Source organism: Microcebus murinus, chromosome 1 (assembly GCF_040939455.1).
Source record: "Microcebus murinus isolate Inina chromosome 1, M.murinus_Inina_mat1.0, whole genome shotgun sequence".
NCBI classification, from domain to species: Eukaryota; Metazoa; Chordata; class Mammalia; order Primates; family Cheirogaleidae; genus Microcebus; species Microcebus murinus.
This window is the reverse complement of record NC_134104.1, coordinates 144,994,910-145,006,037: the sequence shown is the minus strand read 5'-3', so window position 1 is coordinate 145,006,037 and position 11,128 is coordinate 144,994,910. Positions and strand designations below refer to the sequence as shown.

At 52.8% G+C, this 11,128-nt stretch overlaps 1 protein-coding gene across 1 annotated transcript; it reads left to right on the top strand.

The window, feature by feature from the left end:
* Positions 1-11,107, top strand: ACAA1 (acetyl-CoA acyltransferase 1). The gene is made up of 12 exons (XM_012756388.2): positions 1-277; positions 457-550; positions 1,198-1,255; positions 3,169-3,248; positions 3,540-3,582; positions 5,485-5,583; positions 6,604-6,684; positions 7,811-8,001; positions 8,154-8,333; positions 8,632-8,687; positions 8,804-8,949; positions 10,703-11,107. Exons 1-12 carry the CDS (start codon positions 89-91, stop codon positions 10,776-10,778), a joined length of 1,293 nt encoding a protein of 430 aa, XP_012611842.1. The 5' UTR covers positions 1-88; the 3' UTR covers positions 10,779-11,107.
* The last annotated feature ends 21 nt before the right edge of the window (positions 11,108-11,128 follow it).

Here is an 11,128-nt window from a genome sequence, read left to right as displayed (position 1 = left end):
AGGCCTCGGGGCTGCGGTGTGGTTCTGCGCCTGCGCGGGCAGCGGTTTGTTAGCTCCGACGGTCAGTTCCCGGGCAAGTGGCTGGTCTATGGGGCCGAGCGGCGCGATGCGGAGGCTGCAGGTAGTGCTGGGCCACTTGAAGGGCCAGCCGGATTCGGGCTGGGAGCCGCAGGCCGCTCCGTGCTTGAGCAGCCACCCGCAGGCCTCCGCCGCGGACGTGGTGGTGGTGCACGGGCGGCGCACGGCCATCGGCAGAGCGGGCCGCGGTGGCTTCAAGGTGAGGCCCATCGGTTCGGGCGATGAGTGTGAGAAGACGGCCGGGCGGGCTGGGGTCCGGCTCGTCTGCTTGGTTCCCCTCGACGCCGGAGGCAGCTCCGCGCCCGAGCTGTGGTCGCTTTGCCTCCCGGGGTGGGCGTAGGGGAGTGGGCGTCACCGCGGCTCCTTTTCCCGCTGCAGGACACCACCCCCGACGAGCTTCTGTCGGCCGTCATGACGGCGGTTCTCCGGGACGTGAAGCTGAGGCCGGAGCAGTTGGGGGACATCTGCGTAGGTGAGCGCACCACCCAGGCCCTGCGCTGAGCCCTCCCCGCTTTCCCATTCCTGAAAAGCCCACCCCACATTGAATTTTCACTGAGGGGAACATCGATGGCCTCCACCTTCAGTCCTACACTACTTCCCACCCCTACACCTGCAGCCTTGACATATAACAACATAATATGGCGCCAGAGTCTCGTCCAGTCGGTGCCTCCTCTAGGTCAGGAATCGGTTCCGCCTCTCTAGAGTGACTGCAGGGCTTGGGGGAGGACGCTCAGGGAGGTGTGCATTTTCAGAAACTCATTTCTCTAACTGACAGGATCAGTTCTGTTAGACTTTAAGTTTTGCATTGCATCCTTTCCTTAAAGTCTTCCATGTTGCCTTTAAAGACAGGTAACCTGCCCATCTGTGCTGATTTGGAAAAGCAGGGTGCATGAGCAAGTGCGCTTGGGACCCTCAGGGACAGGAGCTGGTGTATGACCAGGACAAACTGTTGTATGGCTGGCTCTCCCTGCTCCAAACGCTGAAGTTCTGGAGTGGCAAATGAGCGTACCTACTAAGGGCTAGTCTTGAAGACCTGGAATGTCTCCTCTCTGGTATTCACAACTATATCTTAGTGCCCAGAATGTCACCAGGCACTGAATAAAGGTTTGTTGTCCACAGGAAATGTGCTTCAGCCTGGGGCCGGGGCAGTCATGGCCCGGATCGCCCAATTTCTGAGGTAAACTTTTCTAGTTCTAGCTCTGGGTTGGCCACTGTGAGTGGGCCCAGGGCCCAGGGAACTTGGCCTGTGGGTGGGGGAGGATCCCATTGGATGTTAGACCTTGACGCAACCAGAATTCTTAGCACTTTCCTCTGGTAGATTCAACCTTTCTCCTGAGTTTGAAGCACGGGTGTATTACCCAGTGCTGAGCCAAGACAGCTGGGGCCTTGGGGACTGAAGCAAAAGTTCTCTGTGGCTTGATTTTTAGCCAAAGCCAGCTTGTTGCTTGCCTATTTAAAGTGTGGACTCTGTACTCATTTGTCATGTAAATAACCAAGTAGGCATGCTGAAGAGTGACTTTGAGCCTTTATGCCAGTTGAGCAAGCTGGGAACTCTAGTCATATCAGCAGACGTGGAGATAGGACAGAACTCTGGAGAAGGAGGCAACCCTGGGAAACTTGCACTTAAACACCTGCTGTCCCAAGGTGGAGGAGCAGTGCTTAAGTTATTTTCATGTGCAGATTTAAGAATTTCTTAGCTTTGTACTTCCATCTGCTTGGTGAGAAATAATAGGAACATTAGCCGGTGAAGCAACAGGGAAAACAAAATCCTCTAGGAACCAGGAGAGGTTCAGACTTTAGCCTGTAGTTCAAGGCCACCTGCAATCTGGCTCCAGACTTACCTTCCAGCCTCATCTCCCAGCTGCTTACTTGCCTTGACTTATCTTCTTTCAGCCAGCCTGTTTGCCTACTATCCTTCCCTCTTCTGGTCATTTTGTCCCCTGGAAGTGCTATCCCTACCTCCTCTGTCTGCCTTAGCTAAAGCCTATCCAAATACAGTCTCACCATTGTAGCATGACTTAGCCAAGCTCTCAGGCTTAAAATAAGAGCCTCTTACCTCCAGTAGCTAGCCAAGTACTTCCTTGTGACGTGGTTTTGCCATCTTGCCCTGTTATTTCAGTCTCTGCTAGTTGATTCATTTTCTGTGTGTTGCTAGGGCACAGTATTCTAAGCATCTCAGCATCCTTCAAGTGGTGCCTCGTGCTAAGTATGTATTTAGTGAACCTTTGGTGGATTGGGTGAAGGAGTAGGAACTAGATAATAGGGAGTTAGGGGACCTGGGAGGCGTTAAACAGGCTGTACAGGCCTGCAGAGCCTGGCCTGGCTCAGGGGTTCCCAACATTGGCTGCACACCAGAATCACCAGGGTACTTTTACTCCCTTCTGTTCTGAGGCCATGGGTCTGCAGAAGGCCTAGAGATTTCCCTAGGGCTTTGTACTGTTGGCCGAGGCAGGTTACATCAGGAGGGACAACCTTACTAGCATCCAGGGGTCAGACCAGTGTGAGAGCCTGAGGGACGCCCCCCCCCCCCCCAGCAAGGGATGTTAGACTACATGGTGTCCATCAGACTTCTTTATCCAGCTGGGAACAGGCTCTCAGGAGTGAATGGGAACGTGAAGCGTTAGCCGTATGGTTACTAGTAAGTCTGAAAGAGTGAGGATGGCCTCTGGCCTCAGACTTTAGGCGTTCCTTTTGCTCTGGTGCTCTGTCCCAGTAACAGGCCCTCTTCTCTCTTCTTTGGGGGAAACAGACATGCATAGTTTTCATTTTGAATCTTCAAAAAGAGAAAATGAAGGATTCCTGTTGCCCAAACAGGCTTCTCTTGCCTTTGGACTGTGGTTGGCCTTTGGTTGAGGAGAGTCATAGAAGGGAGGACATATGCCTGTGGGACCCTGGGGAGCAAGAGCCTGCAGAGATGGGGTCCCCCAGTAGTTGCCCACTCCCCATTCCATGGATCTGGCCTGGCATGGGGTCAGGGCTGCAGGGTTTGTTTCCCTGGTCTTTGGGGGCAGTTAGAAGCACAGGCCCGACTTCCATGAGAGCCTGGCAGGGGAGAGGGGACTCACTCTACTGTCTTACCTTCTGTTTCAGTGACATCCCAGAGACTGTGCCTTTGTCTACTGTCAACAGACAGTGTTCATCAGGGCTACAGGCAGTGGCCAGCATAGCTGGTAAGTTGGGACTGAGTGGGTGCCCACTGACCCAGCCTGGCCTTGGTTCTGGCCACATGGGTTAGGTCAGCAACGTCGCTGATTGCTGGGCAAGCAATCAGGATTTCTGAGAGGACTCTAACCACAGAAAGAGTGAAGGAATACCCCAAGCCTTTTACTGAACACTCCTGGGCCTTTCCTCTCTGAGGCTGGGGCTGAGTCCCACCTAGAGACCCGGTGGGGAAGAGGCTCTGCTGCTTCCAGAACAGATGGACTCTGGCAGAGGATGTTTATGAAATGCTTTTGTTGCAGGTGGCATCAGAAATGGGTCTTATGACATTGGCATGGCCTGTGGGTAAGAATTTTTTTCTGCTGGAGCTTATTAACCAACTTATGACAATAAAACTAATTTTCATCTCCTGACTTCTCGGAGGCCATGATTTCAGGATTCCTCTGTCCCCTTTAGGCAGCTGGCCGGGAGTGGGTTCTCACAAATGGAGTTTAGGAGTGGCTCCCGACTCCGGCTGCTTCAGAAATTGCCCACACCTCTCAGCCTGGCAGGGGAGAGCAGTTGGCCTCTGAAAGCTTTCTTCCTTGGAAATATGTCAGGCTGGAAAATGTGGGCAAGAAATTTGAGAAAATATAGCACTTGGGTTTCCTTTTGTGGCCCTTGTTGATTCATGATGCTGCTGAGGGAGAAGTTGCAGTTTTGGTTCCCTAGAGCCAGAGACAGCTGCCTACTCTATAACCAGTTCGTTCATCTTACTAGGCTGTCTGTCTCCTTGTCCCCTACCTGGTCTTCCAGCTGCCTACTGGGTTCTGATGGATATGGTTAAATTTTTGGTGGTTTGGTCACTGTCACCTCTACCAGGATTGTGGCTCCATCTTTGGCTGCAAAGAATGGAGTTGCAGAAGTCATATTTGGCAGTGTCTTCAGGGAAGAGAAGGGCACTGGGGCCCGGGCTTGGGGGGCATCTGGTGCTGGGAGGGCAGGGGGAGTGAGGGCTTTGGCAGGCTTGGGGACGGGAGCAGCCCCAGGGTTCTGACGTGCTCCTGCTGCCTCTCTAAGCCTCTAGATAGTGTTTCTTTTAGAAGCATTGCCAGCCCCTGTCCCAGGGCCATGCTAACTGGAACTGGGTCGGACTGCCCTATGTCTGCAGTTGTAAATAAGGCCAAAGAGGCCTCTGCAGAGACTTTGGCCACTGCCCTTTGATTTCTCTCATGTCCCTCTGTGTTACTGGGGGAGAGGTGGTGTGAGTGACTTAAAAAGGACTGGGGCCTTCGTGAGTTTCTTAGAGGACATCAGATCCCCAAGTAGGTTAAGGACCCTGGTACTAGGATATTAAGGATCTGGGCCAGGACTGACACTCACATCATAGCTTATTCCCCATAAGCTTTGATCATGACGTGTGGCCCAAGGCATCCTAGTTGGGAGTAGGCTCTAGGGCCAGACTACCTAAATTTGGATCCAGGCTGGGTGACTGTGGACAAGTTACTCAACTTGTATGGACCTCAGTGTCTTCATCAATGAAATGGGATACCTGCCTCAGCTCTGTTGAAGTTGATGAGACGACTAAATGGAATAACAGCAGCTAACACTAGGGGACATATATCATGTAACTGACATGGTTTGAAGTACTCTCATACCTGCAGAGAGTTCAAAATAGTGCGGGGCACATGAAAAGCACTCAGTCAAGGTTACCTGTTACCATCCCTTGAGGCCTGATGGTCCCCCACCTCTTGGGAGCCCATTAAGCCCACACTAAGCTGGGGAGCTCGCCTTGCTCTCAGCTTGTAGCACTTCCTTTTCTATGCAGGTCAGATCACTCTTTGATCTTAGTTTTGTGGTTACTTTTAAAACATTTGTCTCTTCTCCCCTCTGAATTTGTGGGCCCAGAGGGCAGGGCCCGGGCTTGTTGGATGTGTTTCCTCCACTGTGGCTGACACCCGAAGACTGTCCTCCCGACCTGCCTGTTGGCTGAGTTAGCAGTTATGTAGGGAAGCACAGCGCTGCCCCTGGGAGTGTGGACTGGGCAGTGCTGTGTCCTGGGATGGGTGCAGAGGCAGAGACAGGGCTCAGCAGTCCTGCACCCCCAGCTCTGCCAATACCTTACTGGCCACGTGCCCTGCCCGTGGCTCCCAGACAGCCCACTGGGCTTCCCAAGGGCTCTCTGGCTATTTCCCAGCACTTGCCAAATGTATAGCCATCCCTGGGGGAGTCCTGCTAGGGCTCTGCTCACTTCCTCCTTCTCCTCAGGGTGGAGTCCATGTCCCTGGCCGACAGAGGGAATCCCGGAAATATTACTTCCCGCTTGGTGGAGAACGAGAAGGCTAGAGATTGCCTGATTCCCATGGGGTGAGTGTACCCCTAGCTCCCTGTGCCTGTGCCCCCTCAGCTTCTGCCTGGCCTGGAGCAGGGGCCGAGGAACTTTATCATCGCTGTGGCCGGCAGTGCCAAGCCTTGGCCTCCTTCCTTTGGGCGTGGTCTGCTCTGCACGGACTCTGGGGGTGGGATTTGATGCTGCCCATGACTTCCCTTTCCTGAGCCCTCCAGGTCCTCTCTGTGCCCTCGAGTTTCCAAACACAGCCCACCCTGTCACCCCCACACTCAGGTGCTCAGTCACAGAAGGACATTGGCAGCTCTACTCCAAATCCTTGGAGGCTTAGAAAGTTGAGCGGGAGGTGGGGACCTTTTGATTACTGAATGTGCAGCTGGGGGAACTCAGGCCCTGTCAGGTGCAACATGAAAAATACATTGCATTTGTCCGGAGCACCTTAGCTCTGTAGCCCATGTTCTGAGCTTCTAAGGTCCATGGGGAGGGAGGCCTGGCTCCAGTGGATATATGATATGTGAGGAGACTGAGGCTTGGAGAGGGGCAGTGCCTTGGCTTCTTCCACATACCATATCTCTAAGGGAAGCCTATAAAGCCAGAATCCTAGGCGAGAAGGCCTACCTACAGCTCTGGGCTCCCAGGATAAGAATAAGCCCCAGCCAAGGCGACCAGAAAGCCTAGGTTTGGCCCTTCCACAGTGGGTGTGGGAGTTCTCATCTCCCTACGTTAAAGCGGTTTTCTTCAATGGGAATGAACTCTTTTCTGCAACCGCCCTCCCCAGCTCCCATGCAGGCTGCCCTCTGTCTTGAAGAAGGTCTCTTTGGATTGGCCAGCGTTGCTGACTCCCTCTGTGCTACTACATCCACCCTGGGGAGGGTGCACCGCATCCTGAGTGGTCACTCCTGTCTCTGTGGCATGGATGGGCCCTCCTGTCCTCCCCTGCTTACAGCCCTAGCACCCAGAGTCCCAGCACAGCTCTACAGCCTGGTCCAGTCCCCAGGCTGCCAGACAAGTGCCCACACTATTTGCCATTTGTGTTCTAGGATAACCTCGGAGAATGTGGCCGAGCGGTTTGGCATTTCCCGGGAGAAGCAGGATACCTTTGCGCTGGCTTCCCAGCAGAAGTGAGTGCTGCCTGGGGGGGCTGTTGAGAGAGCTGAGAGTGAAGTGCTGAGGCTTTCCTAAGTAGTTTGACATAGTGCTGTCCTGAGGATACAGCCGGGCAGTGACCAGAGCCACTATAGGTTTGTAGCAGGTCCAGGTTCTGTTACTATCTGTTCACCCAGAGTGTTTTCTCCCTGGTTTGGCCTCAGTTTCCCCATCTATTTATTGGGAGAAGAATGAGGGCCAGAACTTTCTTCTCTAACTGGCTTTGGTTTGGTGATTGAATATGGCAGCCACAGGCTCCTCTGGGTAGCCTGGAGTGTGGGGCCGGCAGTGCTAGGGACCCTGGCATCCTAGCTTCTGGCCCATGCTGTGTTGGTGGTAGTGTGCTGAGGCAGAAGCTGGGGATAACATCATAGAAATGCCAGGGCCTCAGGCCTCTGCCAGGGACAGCCTAGGTTAGTAAGCCCCAGCTGTCCAGAGAAATGACAGCAATGGAAGGGAGTGGTATCTGGGCCAGGTGGACTTCTCTGAGGCAGTGATTCTTAACCATTTGGGTTTAGGTAACCATTGGAAAATTTGTGGAAAGCATCTGATTCCTTCCCATTGGAATGCCCCTGAGCATTTATATTTTGCACATGATTGCGAATGCCTTGTGCTGTAAAACTGTTTAAATAAAAAAATGCATCAAGTAGTTTAGTAAGTGTCATTTTAAATATGTAGAAAGTGGGGGATGGATGAAATTGAGCTGTTAGATTTAAATAGAAAAGTTAGCAGAACCAGCACAGATATTTGTGTGGCTCCATCCTCAGTTTAGCAGAGAGACCCAAGCAGGCTTAGTCCCTTTTGGACGAAGGGCTCTAAGGTGGGTACACCACCTCCAAACTTCCTCCTCCCCCTTGAGTTTGGGATTGGCCATAATCTGGAGATCTGGGGCTGATGGCAGAGAAGGCCCTGTAAGGCCTTGGGCATGCCAACTCCCAGGAGCAGGTGGGGGTGGTGAGGAGCCCCCACCAATCCCTCAGAGCTCCCCTAAGGCTAAATAGTCCCCAAATTTAGCAGTCTCAGCTTGCATCTGCCCAAATAGGCAGCAGGTGGGGGCAGGGAAGAAGGGAGCCTGAGCCTGGCTGTCCCTGGTGCTGGCAGGGCAGCAAGAGCCCAGAGCAAGGGCTGTTTCCAAGCTGAGATTGTGCCTGTGACCACCACGGTCCATGATGACAAAGGCGCTGAGAGGAGCATCACTGTGACCCAGGATGAGGGTATCCGCCCCAGCACCACCATGGAGGGCCTGGCCAAACTGAAGCCTGCCTTCAAGAAGGACGGCTCTACCACAGCTGGTGAGACCAGGCTGGGAAGGGTGTGAGGAAACGGGGCACGCATGCTGGGGGCTCTGCTCTGGGGGTCTGGAGCAGACTGGGCCTCTCTGTAAGGTGGATGTGGGAGGGCTGGATCTCTTCAAGCCTGCTCTGATGCCACAATTTGCCCCTAGGAAACTCTAGCCAGGTGAGTGATGGGGCAGCTGCCATCCTGCTGGCCCGGAGGTCCAAGGCAGAAGAGTTGGGCCTTCCGATCCTTGGGGTCCTGAGGTCCTATGCAGTGGTTGGGGTCCCGCCTGACATCATGGGCATTGGACCTGCCTATGCCATCCCTGTAGCTTTGCAAAAAGCAGGTAAGGTGGCTCCTTCACACCCTAGATCTGAGCCCTACTTGGACCTTATTCTTGCCTTGCATGCTGTTGCTGGGCGTGTAGCAGGGGACAGGTGGGTGGTGGTGGGGCCCTTTGGGTGCTGCAGAGTAAAGGTAGGGCAGGCCAGCACCCCATACCCCAAAGCTAGGACCTGCTCACCTTTCTGGAAGAAACATACCCAGGCAGCCTGTAGGCTTATGGTTGGGGCAGGGCTCCGGGGAGACTAAGGGTCCTGCTAAAGGGGCCACTGTGTCAGCTCAGATCTTTACCTTGCTTGCAGGACTGACAGTGAATGATGTGGACATCTTTGAGATCAATGAGGCCTTTGCAAGCCAGGTGAGCCCTAGTTTCTCAACATTGCCTTGGCCGTGGACAGCCTAGGTGGAACAAGCAGGCATGGGGTACAGGGGAGGGGGTGACAGAGCTACAGCTGATGCTCTGCCTCCTTCCAGGCTGTCTACTGTGTGGAGAAGCTGGGACTGCCCCCTGAGAAGGTGAACCCTCTAGGGGGTGCAGTGGCTTTGGGGCACCCACTGGGCTGCACTGGGGCACGACAGGTCATCACGCTGCTCAACGAGCTGAAGCGCCGCGGAAAGAAGTAAGGCTGGCTCCTCGTGGGCACAGGATAGGGGAGATGGGGTTTGGATCATAATCCCAAAAGATACAATCCCAAATGTTGAAATCCTGAAAGCTATATTCTGGGGAAGGGATTAGCATGTTTTCGGTTGTACGTAGGATAGTTGCGTCATGTTAGGTGGAACCTGTTATTGTCTTTATTTGGAAACTAAGTATGGTTTAAGGCAATGTGTATAGGTGTCAAGTTGACAAGGGGTGAATTTTTTGGACTTCATTTGAGGTGTCAGCTTGACTGGATTAAGAAATATCTAGAAACCTGGTAAAGCCTGATTCTGGCTGTGTCTGTGTTTCCGGAGGAGGTTAGTGTGTGCGTCTGAGAGCGCTAGGTGGGGGAGCTCTGCCCTCAGTCTTGGTGGCACCATCGACTGGCTGGGGGCCTGGAGAGGACAAATACGGAAGGTGAACTGGTCTCTCTCCTGAGAGCTGGGACAGACTTTTCTCCTGCTGCCTTGAAATCAGAAATTTGAGTCCATGAAAGTCCATTACCACAACGTTGACTTCGTGTGTAAGCATTGTGCGTGTATGTGAAAACATTGACACCTCCTCAGTAAACGAAGAGATGTCCTTTTTGTACATCAGCATTTGTGAAAAATGAAATTTCTCACGATCTCTTGGCTCTCGGGCAACTGCATGTGCTGTGGGGTGACCCCATGGTTTTCCATCAATCTTGTCAAAAGACTTAGTTTGTCCATCCCAGTATTTCTACAGCCAGTTATAAAGCTGGGTGCACACAATCACCAACCATAATGATGTGTGTTTATAAATTTTGCTTTTTGACCTATTTCTTTTTTTTTTGAGACAGAGTCTCGCTTAATTGCCCAGGCTAGAGTGAGTGCCGTGGTGTCAGCCTTGTTCACAGCAACCTCAAACTCCTGGGCTCAAGCAATCCTCCTGCCTCAGCCTCCCCAGTAGCTGGGACTACAGGCATGCACCACCATGCCTGGCTAAATTTTTCTATATATATCAGATGGCCAATTAATTTCTTTCTATTTATAGTAGAGACGGGGTCTCACTCTTGTTCAGGGTGGTTTCGAACTCCTGACCTCGAGCGATCTGCCCGCCTCGGCCTCCCAAAGTGCTGGGATTACAGGCGTGAGCCACCGCGCCCGGCCTTGACCTATTTCTTTATGAATATGGTTCATCTGCTCGTAACAAACCTGTGCAGCTGTCATTGGTATACCTGAGTATATGCTTACAAAAATATGTATATTATTATTGCCTATTTTATTGTGTAAAATGGCCTAGGAAGTGTTCTGTTGTGTTTTTGTTTCTCAAATCCCCTTTTAAAAATGCAAATAAAAGATATTTATTTTTTCCAGAACTATGTTTTCAGGATTTTGATCTTTTAGGATTTGAATATTCGGGATTATGGTGTTCAGGATTTTGTCTTTTGGGATGATGATCAGCTCCTGGGGAGGGGGGCAGGTGCACATAAACACTCTGAACTGAGGATGCAGGGGCATGATCCCTGTCTTCCCTGAGGGCCAGGCTTGAAAGGGCCCCTGGCCTGCACCGGGCATCTGCCACCCTGTGTGTGCACCTAGGTGGAAGGTCAGGGTACTGCTTGCCCCCACATCTGGTCTGATGGTTCTGCATCCTGTCATGGTCCATGACAGCCTTGGTCCATTCCAGCTCCGCCTAGTCTGGGTGTAGCTTGGTGGTGGGGCCTCCGCCCAGCATGCCTTTGCCCAGCCAACTCAGTTTTGTTCCCACAGGGCATACGGAGTGGTGTCCATGTGCATCGGGACTGGAATGGGAGCCGCTGCTGTCTTTGAATACCCGGGGAACTGAGTGAGGCCCCGGGCTCGAGGCGCTGCGCAGACAGTCCTGCTCTAGCAGCAGGGGAGCGACACTACAGAAGCCAAACCACGTGGGGAAATTCAGCACTGGTGATGGTGGAAGCAGAGAAATCAAAGCACTTGAACTAATTTGGAAAATACTAACACTGATGACACAATACAGGAGTGGGTGGGGTGTTGGGTCACCCCCTGTCAGGCCCCCTCTAGCTGGGCCAAAGTCAGCCACGGTCACCCAGGCCACAAGGCCATCGTGTAATTCCTGGGGGAAAGGAGATTCATGGATGAAGACTGCAATGAACATAGTAAATGTGCGTTCACTTATCTTAGTGGCTGTGTTTCTTT